The 18,440-nt window shown below is 50.2% G+C and overlaps 9 protein-coding genes across 9 annotated transcripts; 5 read left to right on the plus strand and 4 right to left on the minus strand.

Annotated features, from left to right (window-relative positions):
* Positions 1 to 600: 600 nt before the first annotated feature.
* MIND_00836400 (uncharacterized protein) lies at positions 601 to 1,080 on the plus strand (the record flags this gene model as incomplete). Its single annotated transcript, XM_037365030.1, has 2 exons — positions 601 to 979; positions 1,031 to 1,080. 2 exons carry the CDS (start codon positions 601 to 603, stop codon positions 1,078 to 1,080), a joined length of 429 nt encoding a protein of 142 aa, XP_037218272.1.
* Positions 1,081 to 1,403: 323 nt separating this feature from the next.
* MIND_00836500 (uncharacterized protein) lies at positions 1,404 to 2,311 on the plus strand (the record flags this gene model as incomplete). Its single annotated transcript, XM_037365031.1, has 5 exons — positions 1,404 to 1,552; positions 1,607 to 1,629; positions 1,680 to 1,733; positions 1,792 to 1,899; positions 1,947 to 2,311. 5 exons carry the CDS (start codon positions 1,404 to 1,406, stop codon positions 2,309 to 2,311), a joined length of 699 nt encoding a protein of 232 aa, XP_037218273.1.
* Positions 2,312 to 2,580: 269 nt separating this feature from the next.
* Positions 2,581 to 3,200, plus strand: MIND_00836600 (Mitochondrial 50S ribosomal protein; the record flags this gene model as incomplete). The annotated part of the gene is made up of 2 exons (XM_037365032.1): positions 2,581 to 3,062; positions 3,113 to 3,200. The coding sequence occupies 2 exons, from the start codon at positions 2,581 to 2,583 to the stop codon at positions 3,198 to 3,200; spliced, it is 570 nt and encodes a 189-aa protein (XP_037218274.1).
* A 111-nt stretch (positions 3,201 to 3,311) lies between these two features.
* MIND_00836700 (Plasma membrane fusion protein PRM1) lies at positions 3,312 to 7,004 on the minus strand (the record flags this gene model as incomplete). Its single annotated transcript, XM_037365033.1, has 8 exons — positions 3,312 to 5,391; positions 5,437 to 5,690; positions 5,739 to 5,797; positions 5,848 to 6,298; positions 6,437 to 6,515; positions 6,561 to 6,671; positions 6,719 to 6,810; positions 6,858 to 7,004. 8 exons carry the CDS (start codon positions 7,002 to 7,004, stop codon positions 3,312 to 3,314), a joined length of 3,273 nt encoding a protein of 1,090 aa, XP_037218275.1.
* A 274-nt stretch (positions 7,005 to 7,278) lies between these two features.
* Positions 7,279 to 8,000, minus strand: MIND_00836800 (CEN-like protein 2; the record flags this gene model as incomplete). The annotated part of the gene is made up of 3 exons (XM_037365034.1): positions 7,279 to 7,640; positions 7,727 to 7,841; positions 7,899 to 8,000. The coding sequence occupies 3 exons, from the start codon at positions 7,998 to 8,000 to the stop codon at positions 7,279 to 7,281; spliced, it is 579 nt and encodes a 192-aa protein (XP_037218276.1).
* A 304-nt stretch (positions 8,001 to 8,304) lies between these two features.
* On the minus strand, positions 8,305 to 8,862 carry MIND_00836900 (uncharacterized protein; the record flags this gene model as incomplete). The annotated part of the gene is made up of 4 exons (XM_037365035.1): positions 8,305 to 8,399; positions 8,448 to 8,535; positions 8,583 to 8,705; positions 8,752 to 8,862. 4 exons carry the CDS (start codon positions 8,860 to 8,862, stop codon positions 8,305 to 8,307), a joined length of 417 nt encoding a protein of 138 aa, XP_037218277.1.
* An 844-nt stretch (positions 8,863 to 9,706) lies between these two features.
* On the plus strand, positions 9,707 to 12,699 carry MIND_00837000 (uncharacterized protein; the record flags this gene model as incomplete). The annotated part of the gene is made up of 22 exons (XM_037365036.1): positions 9,707 to 9,739; positions 9,791 to 9,847; positions 9,904 to 10,067; positions 10,114 to 10,258; positions 10,313 to 10,375; positions 10,423 to 10,434; positions 10,478 to 10,522; positions 10,573 to 10,655; positions 10,700 to 10,778; positions 10,823 to 10,829; positions 10,879 to 11,108; positions 11,160 to 11,262; positions 11,348 to 11,430; positions 11,476 to 11,569; positions 11,618 to 11,694; positions 11,744 to 11,824; positions 11,876 to 11,954; positions 12,011 to 12,148; positions 12,200 to 12,355; positions 12,406 to 12,528; positions 12,577 to 12,620; positions 12,685 to 12,699. 22 exons carry the CDS (start codon positions 9,707 to 9,709, stop codon positions 12,697 to 12,699), a joined length of 1,911 nt encoding a protein of 636 aa, XP_037218278.1.
* Positions 12,700 to 12,775: 76 nt separating this feature from the next.
* MIND_00837100 (uncharacterized protein) lies at positions 12,776 to 14,046 on the minus strand (the record flags this gene model as incomplete). Its single annotated transcript, XM_037365037.1, has 5 exons — positions 12,776 to 13,159; positions 13,211 to 13,388; positions 13,439 to 13,600; positions 13,650 to 13,843; positions 13,894 to 14,046. The coding sequence occupies 5 exons, from the start codon at positions 14,044 to 14,046 to the stop codon at positions 12,776 to 12,778; spliced, it is 1,071 nt and encodes a 356-aa protein (XP_037218279.1).
* Positions 14,047 to 14,423: 377 nt separating this feature from the next.
* On the plus strand, positions 14,424 to 17,415 carry MIND_00837200 (4Fe-4S ferredoxin-type domain-containing protein; the record flags this gene model as incomplete). Its single annotated transcript, XM_037365038.1, has 16 exons — positions 14,424 to 14,572; positions 14,620 to 14,632; positions 14,682 to 14,705; positions 14,751 to 14,790; positions 14,840 to 14,892; positions 14,945 to 15,276; positions 15,330 to 15,542; positions 15,588 to 15,720; positions 15,766 to 15,775; positions 15,821 to 15,885; positions 15,933 to 15,959; positions 16,007 to 16,109; positions 16,164 to 16,373; positions 16,427 to 16,629; positions 16,678 to 16,809; positions 16,864 to 17,415. The coding sequence occupies 16 exons, from the start codon at positions 14,424 to 14,426 to the stop codon at positions 17,413 to 17,415; spliced, it is 2,259 nt and encodes a 752-aa protein (XP_037218280.1).
* Positions 17,416 to 18,440: the final 1,025 nt, after the last annotated feature.

Here is an 18,440-nt window from a genome sequence, read left to right on the forward strand (position 1 = left end):
GTGACAGTGATGGTGACGCCACGCGAGGGTGAGAGCTGTGACTGCTGTGACTCAACGCGCAATGGCCAAATAAAACCAAATAGCGTGACCTCCGAAATTGGGAAATCGGGACGGCAATCAAGATAAAACCACCCTTTGACCGCAACTCTCAGATGGATCCACCTCTGCCTTACAGTATCTCGCCGGCACTAGTATTGACCGTTGACGGTGCCGCTGGATAGCGGAGGCGCCTCCGGTAGACAGATTTCCGACTCGGCTCAAATGTCACCGAGAAAAGACATCCACAAACGGCAAAAATACGCAGTCCACAAATTCGATGGCACTTACTTTCAGGGTTGTGCTCGTGGGGCCTGAGCTTGACAAGGTTACTGACAACACCCACGAACGGACGTGAGCCGCATTATGCAAACGACTACCTCGTGGTAATACCGCACTCCAAGAGAAGAGTTTGAACTGCCAAAAGAGCCTTCAAGCTCGGAGCAAATGCAACAGATAGCAACTTCGCGTCAAGGAGCTCCCGAAGAAGCAAGGGTTAACTATTGACCTCTTGGACGACTATAAAGCCCCAGCGACGACACTATCTCTGGCAACTACTCAAGCATGAACTCATTAGCCACCGTCTTTCTTACTCTCTTGATCACTGTCTCCACGGCCGCACCGGCGCTTCCTCAACGCGACGTTTTCTCGCCACCAGTAACCTATCCTCGTTCTGGTACCGTATGGCGCGTTGGAGAGCGGCACAATGTCACCTGGGACATGTCCGATGCACCAGCCCACATCACAAACGACGTGGGTAGGGTCGTGCTCGTCAAAAGTCATGTCATGGTCGACCTGAGTATGCCCACGATTAATGATATTGTCTTATCACTCACTCGCCCTTCCTCAGCCCATCCTTTGGCCCAGGGCTTTCCTATCAATGTCTCTCGCCATGAAATTGTCGTTCCAAAAGTCAAAAGCGGCCATGACTACCAAATTCTCGGTGCGTTGCTTCTCTCACACACCCCTCCGCTGTCCTGATATTGTCCCCCAGTTTTTGGAGACAGTGGAAATACAGGCGAAATGTTCACCATTCTTGAATGAAGTCTTCTTCCTACTTAGCATCGACAACGATCACATTACGACTATTACTTCTACTGAACTTTTGCGCGCCTATAGGACATCTGAATCTACCGCTCCGTGTATTTTAGTGTAATACTGTACGTTCAAGGCCCAATAATACTGTACTTACTTACTGTAGACTCAGACTGAGAGTCGGTTAGACGCAAGGCTCAGACCGAGTTTGCTTATCATTGAACAGTCTGAGTTGGTCAAATGTCTGATGCCGAAGTCGATCTATCTCTCACCTTTTAAGCGATGCTTCGGAGCTGGGGCTCGCTGGCTTGCTCTTGCCCCACGTCTCTTCCATGGCCCGCCTTATGTCTTTATGCCTCTTTTTCTTTCTGTCTGTCGCTCTGGCAATCCCCCTGAATCGAAGAACGGTATTCAACCCCCCCATCCTCATCCCGAACGAAACGACGGCCTGGACAGCTGGCAGCGTTGAGACGGTGACCTGGCAAGTATTCGATGATAATGCATAGAGGTATTGCTTACAATTGCTCTCTCTTAGGAATGCGACGGGAATTCCAGAAGGTGTGTTCAAGTTGTTGAATTGGCGTCGGCTCAACTAAGGTATGCTGCAGGCGTTCCCGGCAAGCTCCAGCTGGGTTTCCTTACGTCTGAGAGCGAGAATCTATGTATGTGCTGGCGTTCTGTCTTTTGCACGGTTCCCGTGAGGCTGAGCGTCATGTGTAGCCGTGATCTTGGCGCAAGGCTTCAATCTCACTGACGAGAAGGTGCAAATTACGGTTCCAAATGTGGTGACTCGATCCAACTACATTATCGTCCTGTTTGGCGACTCTGGTGCGTCTGACTGGCTGAAAACATAACGCGTCCAACGTTGCAAACAGGCAACCGAAGCCCAGAATTCACCATCAAGGGAAGCTCTTCTCCCTCGAGCTCTTCAGCCTCTGCATCAGGAAAGACATCTACGCCTCCACCAATCCAAACAAGCACAACCACCCGAGTAAACACTCCTACTCCACCCATCGCTTCTGTGTCGGACTTGTCCATCTCCGCATCCGGGACGACGGCGAGTCTGGCATCGAACTCTATATCGATAGCTTCTCGCAGCTCTGCTGCGCTGTCCTCGCCTCCCAGCATGTCATCGCCTGCACCCTCCACCAGCATGGGCAGCACTAACCCAGTCACGATCCGCCAGCTCGTGCTGGCCATGGCCATGGCCGTCCTCATCCAAAACATGCTGAGTGTTTGAACGGGGGCGGCTCAAAACATCAGGATTCACTAACGGACACCCCCACGGATTTGCTGTAACCAACACGCACGATTTGCTCTCGCACAATGTATTATGTAACAAGTTTTGAATGAAAATTGGTTTCGCATGAGAGTGTTGCTGACTTGAAGTCGTCCGGGGTTTGTCTGTCTGTGGTGGTAGAGTTGAATCGCACTAGACATCGGTGTTCTGGCTTGTTCTGGTCAAGGTAATGTTGTGACACCGATCACCGACAAGTTTCTTTGCAACCAATGTCGACCGTGTCTCAACCACTAAAACGCGCCCAACTCGGTCTATTCCAGAACAAAATCAAGCAGTACGGAAACAATGTCCCCTTCTCCCTCCACAAGACCCGGCGCACCTGGCTTCCCAACGTCCAGCGGAAGCGCTTCTTCTCCGAGACGCTGCAGGACTACGTGCAGGTCAAAGTCACGACGGCGGCACTGAAAACGATAAAAAAGGTCGCTTCCTTGCGTGGTACTGTCGCGCCCCCTGCTGACATGTCCCTCCAGAAAGGCGGCATTGACAACTACGTTACGCAAACGAACGCAGAAACACTTGGCTGGAGAGGGATGCAGATAAGAACGATGGTTCGCGACGCCCAAGAGAAATCCACGCAAAGCGAATCTTCTCCCTCCACCACAACGAGCAAAAAGACACCCTCTTCGTCCAGAATTGTGCGGTATGCTCGGCGAATGGCAGCGCGGACACTAGGTTTTCGTGGACTTGCTTCGTGTGTCTCTTTCATGCTGTTACATGAGCTGGGCTTGACGCTTTTACTAGTGCTGAAGAAACCCTTCGCTTCATGAAAGATCGCAAGTTCGAGCAAGATCGACGACTTCCTCAGATTATATCTACATCGACAGGGTAAAAATACAGAATGGACATTACAAGTACAACGCTGTGTGGATTAGGTGCTAATTAGGATTCATTGCAGTCCGTGTATGCCGTGTCAAATTCGTTGAACCGCTAGAGGCGCTGCCTAAAACGCGGTCGGAGTAGCAAAAGGGTTGGTTGGAATGCTCTTGCGGGCATTAACATGAGATATAGTGACACGATGTTCGTCATCGAAGGGTGTAACAAAAGGGTCAACTGGTGACGACCGACGAGCGTTGGTCGTTGTCAAAAGACGGGTAACAGGACCGTCAGAGGGAGAGGAATTGGTGTCGTCAAATGGGTCCGCCGATGGTACAGAAACAGGGTGGTGTGGCGGCTGCGAAGGAAGGACCATTCTAGCGACATTGTTGCCAGGAGCTTCGAAACCTGAGTGCAAGGGCATAGCAAGTGGTGATAAGCCAGTGGGGTTTGGATTGACATTGGATGTGGGACTTTTCCCCCAAATGCTTGCTCGGCCCCAAGGTACGGCAGTATTTTGGGGGGAAACCGACCATCGGGAGCGCGTGGGAGCTTCGGGCGCGGGCGCGGAGTCGACACGACTAGCTTGATCATTGGTGGTTATCGTGAGGGTAGGCCGGGAGGGTACAGCATCGGAATTTCTGTTCGGAGCAAAGGCGGGATAGGGCTCAATAGTGGGCACCTCCTGCTTCTTGCTGAACACACCAGCGACACGGCCAAACCATCCAGTTGGCCGCGACTCGACTTGAGATTGCAGAGACAGAGAGCTCCTTGTCGTTTGATCACCGAGGTAAACTTCGCGTTCTCGACGACCAAGAAGCTTCATGGGTTTGCTGATCTCCTTCGTGCTCAAATTCGAGCGAGTTGATTTCGGTTTCTCGAAGAAACTACCTTGGTCCGAGTGCGCCGCAGACCTCACAAGGGCGAAAGGTCTGAAACCGGATCCTTCTTTGCTTTCTGCGAGAGGGGGAAACGAGGTCGATGGGTGTTCTGGATTGGAGAAGGCAGCAGGTAAACGCTGGCGGCGCCGACCATAACAGTCCCACAGGACAATGGCCAATGCCATCAACACAACCAAGCCCCACAACATCATGAAGATGCCGAACATGATGCGCTCCTTGCGCAAGCTAGCAGCATAGCCATTCACCAAACGACCAACCAAACCACCATCATCCTTGCCATCGCCACTTCCAAGAGCTGCGGCTGCAATTGGCTGAGTAGCCTCGTTGACTGACGCGGGAGAAAGGACCAAAACACTGTCGTTGACTCGAGGGATATCAATGTGCAGGTTGTCGTGGAGGAAAGTCAGCGCGTTCTCGATCGCGTCAACTTTGGTTCCAATAAGGCACTTGATGAACTCTTGAATTGGGGCGTCCAAGATCGTGTTTTTGAACACAACCTCGACAGCATTTTGTACGTCCTCGTAGAAATTCTCGATGGTTGTATTGAGAGTCGTTGTCGTTGTATTGACCCATCCGAACAAGCCCTGGTTGACCGAGTTCTGGATGGAATCAACGTGACCGTTGACGGAAGCCGCATATGTAGCACTCTGGTTATACATGCTCGCGTTGATACTAGTGGCAATCGTGTTACTGAAATCTGCCGTCGTGCTTGCAGCTTGGTTTGAGTATTTGGCCACAAGGGGACCCATCGCAAGAAGTTGAAGTTCGACTGAGAGTAAGCCGAAGAACCCAATCAGGAAACAGGCCAGAGCAGGAGGATGGAAAATGTAATGCAACGACCACCGAAAACGAATGTGATTATTGGTGGAGAGTCGCAGTTTGGCCGAAATGTTGTTGGCAATGCGGGTCAGCAGAGGGTGAGATCCGTCGGCCTCCAGCATGAGGAGGTTGTGGTCACTGAGGGTGACGGTTGGCGCTCCAACAGCATGCTGGTGGTAGATAGTAGGGTCTGTTGCCCATGCTTGGCGAGTATACTCGAGATGACGTTGCTGGCAACGCCACTTGTACCATTCGAGGAGACAATTCAGCGCAATGAGGAGGAGGATGGCGGCGATGATAATAATGATGCCGATTTTGGTCATTTTAGCCAGATCCCGTCCCAAATCGTCAATGAATGAAGTGTCGAGGTCCGTGCAGAATTCCAACGTGTTTTGTTGAGGGACCGCAAGGACGGAGGAGTTGAAAGAGAGACCAGAGAATGTCTCATTGATGTCTTTCTTCAATAACTCGAAAGGTGTGTCGACACTGTCTAGAATCAGTATCATGGCCTGGCAGGGGCATTAGACATACAGTTCTTCAACGACCTTTTTCAGCTCTTGAAAAGTTGGCAGACTGTTGTTAAGCGAAGTGAGCGAGTCGGTGAAAGACTGGGGAAGGGTGACGTTTTGCAGCGATGAGAGGTCTGGGACGCTCAAGGTTGGAATGCTGATCCCGATTTTGCTTGCGACCTTGGCGACATCCTGCAACGCGCTGTTAGCTGCACCAAAAGAGTCTTGTATGACTGTGCGCAGCCCTCCGGCGGCTGCTTGAACAACAGCATTCAACTATAGCGTCGTTTAGTCGATGACACTGATCAAGTTGCGTCAACACACCTCTTGTACTGCGCCAATAAGAATGGCCAAACCACCTCTGATTACAAGTTCGAGGAAGCCTGGATGGCAATTTAGTCAAGATCCAATATAGAGAGGAAGCGGGCCGTACAAAGGAAAGTGGACCGATAAAGGTCAATAATGAAGTTGATGACGACCTCCATGATTGTAAGGGCGAGGATGAGGGTAGCTCGAGCGGCATTCATGGAGTCGTTGACAGCGTTGGCGATGCGTTCGTTCGTAGCTAACGCCATATAACGAGGCATACTGGCCGCAGCTGTTGCAGCCTTCTCTGCTGCTTTACAGCTGGCCACAAAGTCCGCCTTCGCGCTGACGACGGCATCTTGTGAGCTGGATAGGGAGAGGGAAAGTCGGAATGCAACAAAAACAAGGGAGAGGATAGGATAGGCTAGCCAAGTGAGGGAGAGTAAATGAGGGAGTTCAAGGTAAGGTTGAAGACGGGTCGTTGGGGCATCGTAAGTGGGAGGCGCGGCGTTCCAAGACATGGTCGGCCGGCGACGGGGGTGCTGGGTCGTGAAAGGCGGAACTTCACCATGGCGTGGCTATTTTATTGTAACACGAACAATAAAGACCTTGTGCTTGGATGAGGCAAACCAAAGAACTTTTTGATCGCATCATAATTTTGCCCATTGTGCCACTCCATAACGTGTCTACGACGGTTGTGAATCTGGAGCATACACCGCAATATCCACCTCGAGCCCATTTAACACATCTGCCGTTCTATCCCAAGCGACTCCAAACTTGCCCGAGTTGAAGCGACTGGACGATGGTGAGATTTGGAGTCAACGGTCGCTGATAACGTACCAAGCATGCAGTGCTTTCTTTGGGTCCTTGTTCTGGACAATCAAATGAGCCACCGCACTCTGCGTGGCCGCAATGATCTGGTCTGGCGAATCCACTCGTTTCCCGTAATCTCTGTGCCGTATTCAGACAACTCTTTCTTGGAGACTGCACAAGCTCACTTGGATGTAAACAAACACGCAACATCGTATTCCACTCCACGAATCAGCAAGCAGCTCCCTAGAAGCGCTGGGCCGTCTTTTTTGCAGGCAGCCTGGCATTTCTCGTGAACACAGAGCGCTGTACATGATGATTCCTGACCTGATATTCCGCAAACGCATCAGGAAAGCGTTGTTTGAACGCTGCCGCGATGCCAGCCCCCCATGACCCTCTTGTATTGCATGCATGGACGAGGATAGAACCAGTAGGCGCTGCAAAAAGGTCCCCTACAATGTGTGTTATTGTCATGGTTTCGTGCAAGCTGAAATCTAATCGAGTCAAGATGCACGTGATAATCCATCAATCTAGGATCAACCACTGAGTTCGTCAACGATGGCTGAACAACTCCACTCAGAACATCAGAACCGATACTAGCATTGACCGGGTACTACGTATTGACAAGTACCAATATTGTCCGTCTCGATTTTAGGCTGCCATCTCCTTCTCAAGTGGCGGGAGCAACTAGCATGAAAGTACCAGCGATCGGGCTACCAAGTTTAACCTGGATTCTGGTAAACGGGTGTTACATATCAATCTTTAACGCACGCACCTCCTCCGCAAACAAGCTAATATTGAACAACGAGACTGGCGTTGTTGCGTTCACAAATGTCTGAGTGGCGAAGCCGCTGGATTGGCGGAAGACCAGGAAGACATAGCGATGCGCATCACTTCCAGCAGGAGGCGTAGGCTGGCGAAACTCGGAAATAGCAGGAGTTTTATTGACGAGAAGCCCTCCCTCGTTGACAAAATTACCTCCAAGGAAATGACGGATCTGGGCAGAAGTTGGTGTTTGCGGTGTTGGAGCGTCAGGGTCGACTGCGGCGACGACGAACGGTCCTTTTCCCACATCTCCGTCAACATGGAAGGTTGGAGGTCCCGCGGTGTCTGGATCGTGAGTTTCGGTGTCGTCAGTCGATGTGAAAGAGAAGGGGCTGGAGTGCGAACGATGCGTTTCATTGGAAGGAACTAACCGTTTCGGGGAACTTGGATGCCTGCATGTAGGACGATGGGCGGGCCGGTGGCCTGAGGAAGTGAGACCTCTAGCAAAGCGTGTGGCTTGAAGGCAACGCTGAGGTCCGCAGGAATCTGGTCTTGTGTTTAGTGCTGGTTCATAGCAAACCATTCATTTCAAATCCAGCCCACATGCGCGTTGAGGAAAGCCTTCTCCACAGTTGCGATAGACGTGTCCTGCGCCCGAATTCCGAGCGTGAAGACAAGAAGGGGTGCAAAGTGAGAGAGGAACATGGCGCGACGAGTGTCCATGAATACGCGTTACAAGTCTTATAAGGTGTGATCTCGGAACCGTTCGTCAAATCAGGTGAGCGCGATGAGAAATCCGGCGAAAGTCCCAGGCTCACATGGAAATAAATCGTATATTTGTGGCGACTAGCCAGAGTCGCTACATCCGCGTAAAGTAAACATGATAACGTAGGAATACAAAGAGGTACAAACTTTCCGTTACTTCACCTTCGTCATCATCTAAGTAATAAGTCGTCTAAACAGTAAAACCCAGAGCAAAAAGCATGAAACTGGGGTGAGCATTCTAAGTCTATGGGCTCCAGGAGGGGTTCATGAAATGCCATGATATCTTAATTTCACCCGTTGAGAGGCTTGCCAGTTTTTCGAAGAGGGATGGCGACATGTCTTCAAAAAAGGTTAACGCTCATAATGGATGGGTTGGTGAGTGCGAACCTAACGAGGAAGTATCGCAGGAGACGCAGCTGTCGCGGGTCTTGCCGTACGCAACCTTGCCATTTGCCTGGTTCGTGATTTCGATCCACTAAAGAAATTCAGATCGGGCAGTAGAAAGCATACCGCACCACAAACCTGGTTGCAATTGGCACCATTATTTTCATTATACCGTTGTAATGAGATCGCTACAACGGGGGAGGAGTCCTTATCCCAATAACCGCAGTTGCCTTGATCGTCGCTTGGGTGATACCAGGTACCCTATAAACGCGTCAATGCTGGGCGTAAATAGAGGCGGGAGACAAACCCTGCCGACATGGGTGACGCGTTTCTCGATGTCAATGTCAACTGGAACAGCGAGAACGAGTTGCAAGAGGCAAGCGAGGAGAAGGAGGAGCGAGATGGTAGAGGGGAGCATGAGGGTGGCGTGTCAGATCCTGGGGGGAGGGAGTATTGCTCAAGGCGCCTTTTATATGGCTAGAAACGCGTTGCTTATGCAACCATTTTTTTCGAAGGTGCACATGGATTTGGAGAATTATCGGCATCCCAAGTGACAAAGAACGAAACCCTAAAGTTTTTGACACTGCATGACGACGACTGTCGCTCCCGACGTGAACGTCGCTTTCAGGCTGTTTCAGCGACGAGACCGCAATGAGATGAGTGAGGGGAAGGATTGGCAGGCCCAGTTTCCTAGTATGAAGGGTCTGGAGCTGGAGAAGCCGCGGGTACCGCTGGAATGGTGGTAGTACAGATTTAGAAAACGCGCAGGCGTGACTCCGTGATGGGCAACTCTGCAGCCTCCAGGTTCACGCGTTGCACGTCAAAAAATCGAATCGCCTTGTTGTCGCTTCAACTTTTTGTGTTTACAGCAGACCTCGGACGGCATCTTTTATTCTTGAGTCATTGGAAGAGCAATTGAAGGAAAGGCCGGAGGTCCGTTTGTGCGTCTTCCCCCCGAATTTTCTCTGAATCAGTTGGTCTTCGTCGGGTTCCCCATTGGTTCCGACCTCCAAGGCAGCACTTCTTTATGGCACTAGTTAATAATGCTGCTCCCTTCTAGTTGACCATGGACTCCTCGGTAACTTTTTTAAAGGCCCGTATGTTTAAGGCACCCCTCATGGAAAATACTTGCTTTGTCCGCATGTTTTTCTCTCTATTTTAATCCTTCGAGGCGTGTTGCGTTCGCGACGAGGGTGCAAGCTGGAATACATTGAACGCGTGACGTAACGCACTTGGGTCTCACTTTGACCGTCTAAGCCGAGATGGGTAGTCAATCGTTCGGCCAAGCGTTGCCAGTAATTCCCAGCGTCCGAACAGCTGTCGGTGCTTACAACGGGTGATGCTAGGACCAAGTCGAGTGTATATCGTCGCTCTTCGATGGACATCTTCATCTCCTCCTCGAGGTAAGTAACCCTGTCACATTCACCGAATCGTCCCTCGAGAGTGCTTTGTTCAATAGGTCCGAGAGATTTATCGAGACAGAGTTGCAGCAGAACGTGAATATGCTGCAAAGCTACAAGCTTTGACTAAACGGGCAACTGAGAAGAGAGCTAAGCTTGTCGCTGCATTTGTTGTAGGAGATGAGCCTACGAAACCGGCGACGGAGGCCACGCTCGCTCAGAAGTACATCGCTCCATCCCACCACTCAATCAGACTCACAGTCCCACAGTACCTTTAATGCCGCCTTCAATGAAATTATTTCTTCGATGTCTGGGGTTGCCCAGGATCATGTAAATCTTGCTGACGCACTTACTACCCAAGTCGTCGATGTCCTCAAGGCTGTTGAACGCAAGAACGAGGAATTGAAGAAGAAGGTACGCGACGTTTGGTTGCACTTCGATTACTTGCTCTCTCTGAGACCAAACAAGGAAACGAATTTCTTTCAGCGGTTATTAACGGAGAGAGATCGTCTGTATGCAGACCGCCTCAAGGTCAAGCTAACTTCCATCCTGCCCTCGTCGTCTCACCTGACTATCAGGCGAAGCAAAAGGTAATTTGCTCGTCTTTCCCTGATGACATCAACCCTATCCTAGTACGACGATGAGTGCACTGAGGTCGAGTCCATACACCAGAAGCAGGTCATCTTCTCGTATCTTATTAAGCATATGGTGGCTGAACTCTCGTCGAGGTCCGCGCCAACGACGACCGGCACGCAGACCGAGCAGCCCGACAAGTGGAACAACAGCGTGCAGACATGTTGAACAGTAAAAAGCAGGTCTTCTCTTCGGCTTGATGTCCACGTTGAATTTCGGTAGTGTGTATCTAATCTCGACGGCCATCGCCAACCGCGTCAAAACCAAATTCTACAATGACGACCTACCCGCATTAGAAGATGTGGGTGCAGAAATCTTCCGCGTCTAATCTCTGACCGTTTTCAGCAATTCCGTGTGCTCTTCCGCATCATCCGGCTTCTTTTTCTCCTCACGCTATGCAGAAATTCTCCTAGGACGACTTACCAAGCGATTTTGCCAGATTCTGGGTCACGCGCAAGCCATCGAGATAGGTCATTTAGAAGTGGTGAAGGGGCGCCTCGCCAACGTCGAGAAAGCGCTTGGCGAGGTCGATCCCGCGAAGGATCAAGACATATTTATCGAACATAATCTACGCCCCTTCGCGATTCCGGCTGATTGGATGTTCGAGCCATGTGCGGTCCACTACGATACAGTAAGTTGCTCCATTTTCTTTAACGTCGGCGGGTCTGAAACAAGTATGAAGGACGCAATCAGCGTCGAACCAGCGCCAAAGGTCTTCCTACAGAACAAATTGAACCGAGCGCGAATGAAACTGAAGGAACTTACCCCAGTATTGGAAGCCAAGCGTACGTGACATCCCATTGCCTTCCGACAACATTCTATTTCCTCTCGATCTCCCCCCATATAATCTATTGGCTCAACATCAAACAGGACGCGATCAAGACCAGTTACTTGCGCTGTTCACGGCATACGATGTAGACCATTCTCTAGGCAATAGTGATGATATCTCTGAGGTCAGTCAGACAATGCTCTCCCCTCAAAGTTCTTAACCTGTACAGAATTATCTTGATACCAATCATCAAGTTATGGCCTACACGACATCAGACCTTGTCCTCAATACGGAAATTACTGTAATATCGGAGGCGATTGGGGGTCAGTACGCTCGTGCACCTGAAGTCCCGGCCTGAAATCTTTCTGCAGGTGATGAGGGTGATCAACACCCGCATTCATTCAAGAGCTCATCGTTCTCCATTCCAACTCAGTGTGGATACTGCAAGGCTCGTCTGAGGCCTTGTTCGGATCAATTCCAGATTAAACGTGCAGTAGTCGTCGATATGGGGTCTTGCCAAGCAGGGGAAGACGTGTCGCACATGTGGGCTGTCTGTCCATACGAAATGTGAACTCAAGGTGGTTGGAACAAGACTAGAGGCTCTCGAATTGATTTATCATCCTCTGCAGGTTCCTGCCGATTGTCAACATCCTTCTATGCATAGTCACAAATCAACTGGTTCAACGGTTTCTAAGATTGCACCACAGAGTGAGTCCGTCTTTGAAGACAGAAGGCGTTGGTTACGTATGCGCGGTATTCTGCAGCGGCCTCTGTAGCCCCTACGCCGTCCGCATTCGCACAGTCCGTCGCGCAAGATTCGGAGGCCTACGAGGAGACCTACCAATCTGGTCGCGTCCTCTTTGACTTTGCGCCAACGTCAGAATTTGAATTGGCAGTCAGCGGTAAGTTATCGCATCCAACGATGGCCACCAATAATAGAAATTTGTTGTCAGAGGGTGCAACAGTGCATGTTATCGAACCAGATGATGGCTCGGGGTGGGTCAAGGTGTCCGATGGGCGGAATACAGGACTTGTCCCTGCTTCCTACATTGACTACTCTGAGACCGTGGTGGGGCCAACTGCATCGGGAGAAGGTTCTGGCGAGTATGGTGCGTGGCTGTCGGCGATGGAGTGAATGATATGCCGACCTATAACACAGTGCGGGCGATCTATACGTATGCCGCACAAGGGAGTGACGAGATTGGTTTATCTGAAGGGGAGCTTTTGGAGTTGACAACCGGCCCGGAGGGCGGGAAGAATTACGGGGATGGATGGTGGGAAGGTTCGAATGTTTTATTCCATGCGGATCGATGTTCAAGTTGTTGCATAGGCGTCAATTCGGCGGGGAATAAAGGTATCTTTCCAAGTAACTATGTGCGTGGGTCCTCAATATCTTATCTTATCTTATTGGTTGATAACTGAACTGACCGTTTGATAGGTCCAGATGGCTTGAGTTTGGATTTTAATACACACAAGAGTCCGAAAAGGCAAATACAATCGAAAGCGATAATTAACGACAACAAATACTCCTATCGTGGTGCAACTAGCGTTGGCCGTAGAAATGGAGCGCCACCCATAACCTGATAAGATGACGGTGTTTGTAACGGTCCATTTGACAGCATTGGCACACCATTATGCGCTGTTGCCGGTCCTGGAGTCTGGTTGTGCGTTTCTCGATCTCTCGCTAAACTCCTGTCCTCTCGCTCTGCGATTGTGGCCGCCCCACTCCGCGTTGAATCACCATATCCTAACCCATTGGTGATATTCACCGTCTGACCAAGGCCGTATAGCTTGCCCGAATACTCAGTGTGGTCAATGGTGTCGTTGAAATAGATTTCACGCATTTTGAAGAAGGTGGACGCAGTAAGAAGGGAATCTGAGCCGGCTTGATGCGACGGGCCGATCCTTAGGACCTGTATTTCAAGTAAGATTGGCATGAACTGCTATCCCGGAAGAAAGCGCACTCCGAGGTCGTCTGCCAAGTTTTGGAGTCCGCCCTTTAGATTATTGGTTGCTCGCATCATGTACTTGAGGTCGTACACAGTTGGGAACCATATGGAGAGAAGGTCGAAGAAGTCGTCTTCGGTGGTGGGAAGAGAAATGGCAGTGAGGAGTTTGACAAAGTAGCCAAAGTCGTAGCCACTAAACAAGCGATGAGTTAAAAAGGTGATCATTAACAGCAAATAGCGCGCCTGTGAAACGATATCCATTTGGTGTCGTCGGTCAAAACAAGACCAGAGGTTATGACAAACTCTGCAAACTCGTTTGGCGTAATGCCGAGTTCCTCGTGTCGTTGGAAGTCAATGCCCGACTTTTGCAGCAACTCTATTGAGTCTGGTGCATACATGTCTTCACTGGCGAGTTGTTCAGCCTGCTTCGGAGATGGTCTACAGTATTACGCACTTGATGCTGAAGCGGAAATTGAACTGCCAAGTCGACGCCTCTTGAGGGAAATTGCCATTCTCATCCGCAAGCGTTAGGCCTACTTGGATGATCTTGAGTAGGTCGACATTGCATCGCATTGTTTGGTAGTGATAGTCGGAGGACGTCTTGAAGTTGCCCATTGGTCTGGCCACAACACCAGGAAATTCTGTATCCTGCAAGGTAAGAGTGAGATTGAAGAAGAGTGGCAACCAGAAATCAGAACCATTGAGACGTACGGAAAGTCTTCGATGAGGTCTCGAATAAGACGCATTTCTGCATCTAGGTTGGGTTGCCATACTTCTCGTATTCGCGCCATTTGGCGCGCCGAGGCGACGAGAGAGGGAGAGACGACGAAGTTGATTATGTCAGCGATCATTGATTCCGTTTTTATCTCGGTAAGGTTCTTGCTCAATGCTCATGCCCTTGTCTCGACGGTATCCTCTTTCACAAGAAGGCATGCAGGCTCATCGAAATGACATTTACCAGGGGTTTAAGAAATCAAAAAAACGCGAAAAAGCACACACCAGCTCCGGTGTTATAATTATTACAACACTGAAGCCTTGAAAAGCGTCTACGACAAGCTCGCATCGCTATTTGACACTGGGAAGACGAGGGGTATCTAGATTTCTGTTGGGTTTGTTGTGAGGGAGCCGAGTCTCACGGAACGAGTGTCACGCCGGCGTCCGTGTAGCTCGGATATCTTACTAGCAGTTTCGAATGAAGTGTACCTGAAGCCCTTTCCTTCCAACCACCATGTTGGGCAGTGCCCTCAATTTCCCACCGCCGGCCGACAACATTGATGACCGTCCGGCGAAGCGACCTCGCCCAGCTGACCCTTTGCCTCCTCCTCCTACCTCTGACAAGGAGAAGAATCGTCGGTTATCGTGCAAGGAGTGTCGAAGGCAAGATTGTGTGTCCGAACACTCTCCATCTGTTAATATTTCTCCAGACTGAAACTGAAAGTACGTGTTGACATAACTCGATTGAACGAAGAAGCCGACGCGTCTTGAGTGTGATCGCGTATTTCCTTGCCAGGTTTGTGGGACGCCTGACAATTTCCTCGCCTAACAGTCTTGCCAGAGCTGCTGCAAACGCGGCTGTGCCGAAATCTGTCCAGAGGGTACACTCCATCTTACATGCCGTACAACATCTAAAACGAATCAAACAAGGCGCCCTCCAAAGTGGTCGGGGATCACGCTTCATTCTCGCCAACACCGAGCAGGTAACTCCGAGTTCTAATACCTCATCAGTTTCTGACCTTGGCAAATTTGCAGCTACACGAAAAAATCACCCAGCTCAGTGACCGTGTTCGTCAATTAGAAGATGGACTCGAATCCGTGCAAGCCGAACATCCACTTTTGGCCCCCGATCTCCGTCGCATAAAGACCTCTCAGGAGCTTTATGTACCGCAAAATAACGGGAGTCCACCCACTCAAGACGCGGCTACCGCTCCTGTTGTACCTCCAGACATACTCCAGCTCTCAGTCACTTTCCCTTTCCCTTGGTCTGTCGACCTGAAAATTCGCCAGCGGATACGCGATGCCCTACCACCCAAAGCAGATGCACAGGCATTGGCCGAGGAAGCGCGGCGAAATGCCCTCTGGCAGTGCGTGCTAAACCTTGTTTCATATTGCAGCCTCACTGACCAAACTCCCTTAGATACAACCTCGACCCTTCTCAAACATTTATTGATCTGCTAATTCATAGCGTATATACCACACCTATTGCCGAATTATCCCCCCGGCGTCTCGCTCTCTTGCTGATGGTCCTCTCCATCGGCTCCCTCGTCGATCTCTCGCGACCATTGGGCTCTTTGCATGGCGAAGCCTACCACCACCTCGCTCGCGCCGCAGTTTGCGAAATACCGTTGATGTTGGTACCTTTTCCTTTCCTGGATGTGTCCTAAGCTTGACTCAGGGAAGAACCCGATTTCGACGAGCTTCATGCCCTTTTCTTCATGATTTGGTATCATTTAGTTTTTTCGGACAACCGCAAAGCTGTGGGATATGCCTGGAATCTTATGGGATTTGTCGCTAAACTGGCACAAGGGGTGAGCACCTTCTTTCCCTTTTTGCTCTTTTAACCACAACGATAGCTTGGACTCCGTAAGTACCTTTGTGTTCCCGTGCATTCCTCACAGGGATTGTTAGATCGCGAAGGATCGCGGTTGAAAATGATACCTGAAGAGAGTGAGCGCCGAAGGGCCATATTTTGGGTGGGTTTTTCTTGCTGCAATAGGCCAAGACTAAATAACAAATGTAGGAACTGCTTAACATGGACTGTCGGATGGTCTGCTCGTTTCTCTCGTGTTCTTCGTCTGTCTCATGGGCATCCAGAGTTTGTCATTAGGCCGTCCACCCTCGCTGTCTCTCCATCATGTCGACACCAAACTGCCCACATACACGGAACACACACATGTTTTGAAGGACGAAGTTCTTTGTAAGATTTTTTTGTTTCCAAAGATGCCGAGCGATATGACGAACTCATTTTTAGACCATGAGTGGAAAAATTCGTTCTTTGTCAAGTGCCTTTCTTCCATCCTGGAGGTTGTTGCCTCGGTATCGCCTGTGAATTACAAAGAGGTCCTGAAGCTCGATGCACTCGCTCGTGACTTCCCAGCGCCACAAGTGCTAAATGACACTGGCGCAACAACACGTTTCCTTGTTATGCAGCGCGCTCTAGTGGCGTCTGGACGCGATATAGGTTCGTTAATCATCCCAGCTACTTACGTGGTCACTTAGCTTCATACTTTGCAGCTCTTCTTCAGCTTCACCGTCGCTTCTTTCAAGAAACACTCAGTGGACAGTTCACCGACCTTCATCACCCTCATGCTCCGTCAGTCCTTGCAACCTACATCGGCGCTGCATCGTTGATAGCGACGATCGAGAATTTGTTTGACCACGAGCCACATCTTAGTACGCGGTTCCTCCACTTTTGGTTCAACGCATTTTCAGCTACGGTAAGAGCTCTTTCATCGTGACGAATCCGAACAACCTAACCACTTTAGGTGACATTGTCGATATTCGTTTCCCGTGCGCCAGCTACATCGCTTGCGCCGTATGCAGTACAAGACCTTGATCGGATTTGCCGCCTTTTCCGTCGTGTTGCGACGTTATTGCCATTCAGCGCTAAATCATTAGTGCGTTTTTTCCGCTTTTACTCTACCTCAAACTAATTTGAGGTTGTGTGACAGCCTATAATGGAGAAGCTAACGGAGAAAGCCCGTCGCGCCTGCGCTCATTGGCATGAGGACACAACTGTCACACCCGTTTCATCATCGTCCTCTGGTGCTGCTCTGCCTCCGGCCTTCCAGTATGCTCATTCTACGCTTGCACAATATGCCGATGAGATGACGTTTACACCTCCTCGTGTCCCGACCCCCCAACCTCCAGCATTCAAAGATCCTACTTCTTACTCGTGGCTACCAGATGTCTATCGTTTCTCAAGCATGGGCGTTGGAATTGACGAGCGTTATCGACTTCAAGATGAGCGAGGTCATCTTCATCCTGCTGGAACGTTGCCAAATTATGGCAACAATATCATAGTGCCTGTTCCTCCAGGTCAAGGGCTGCTAGAAGGGAGCGACAAGGAAAGGGTAGCAACGGGTGGTGTGCCATTTGCGATGGCTCAACCAACGCCATTTGTACCCTCGGAGCCTCGCATCGCAGCCAACGACTCATTTGACTTTGAACATGGCTCTCTCACTGCAGAACTCGCTGAGACAAGCTATATGGCCTGGTTCTAAATTCAGCACATTTTTTGGTGGTTGGGGGGTGGATTGTTTTTCATGGACGGATACTTCTCCCGTGTTTCGAAAATCCTTGGCTAGCTTCTCAGTACTTGTAATGCACCATATCTTCGTTCTCGTCTCTTTACCAATAATGTCGTCTCGGCGCGGAAAATCCAAAATTCTTCCTGTCCTCGCGATCACATGACAACGATACCAACATGCGTCGCGTTGTTGACAACTCAAGTAAGGCAAAGCTTGCATTTGACAGCTACCTATGGATGCGTACGCGTATCGCAATCACCAGTTCTTGCCAATTTTTATCTGATTATTGACCTGACTTTGATCACAGACATTACTTATCTTATCTTTTATCCTAGAACTGAATGTGTCTCCCTAGTCCCTTGAAAGTTGCAAATGGCGATGGGGAATACCTTGTTGGTCTAGTTGGGTGTTCATGATTGTGGCGATAGAACGGCCTTGCGGTCGACACTTTACTTGGTAACAGCTTACGAAGACACTGGGTAGATAGTAATGATCGTTTGCGGGTGAATTTGATTCCGTCCGAGTACGTCTTCTTCAGAGAGAGAATGCAAGCTTGTTTGCATCAGTACAACTTGGATGATATAGTTATTTGAGACTTGCACGCCCAATTTTTTCGTTGTACGTATACGTTCAAGTGGTGAAGACGCAATCTCATGGCTTGCCAGATAGTTGGCTGGACTTTGCTGTAAGGCATGAGCCGGATGCGCCATCGCCGATCACCCGCGTCCTCGAGTCGGGTTCCCAGCGCCGAGCACAACTTGAAGCACCCAGAAAGACAGAGTACGAAGACGGCGTCCGGTTAGCGGCTTAGAATTAGCGCAGCCTATGATGGCTCCATGCCAACTTTGAAAGGAGTTCAAGTTGGCCGCAGCGTGGCATGTCTGCATTGGACCCTTTTCTGTATTGTGTACACTGTATTCGTTTTGAAGATGGAAAACTTGAAGGTTGTGCTCAGGCAGCGGAAAACACTGCCACAGTGTTCCGACTAGCACGTGATC

The sequence above is a fragment of the Mycena indigotica genome (genome assembly GCF_014461135.1).
Source record: "Mycena indigotica strain 171206Taipei chromosome Unknown Mind.scaff0007, whole genome shotgun sequence".
Classification (NCBI taxonomy): domain Eukaryota; kingdom Fungi; phylum Basidiomycota; class Agaricomycetes; order Agaricales; family Mycenaceae; genus Mycena; species Mycena indigotica.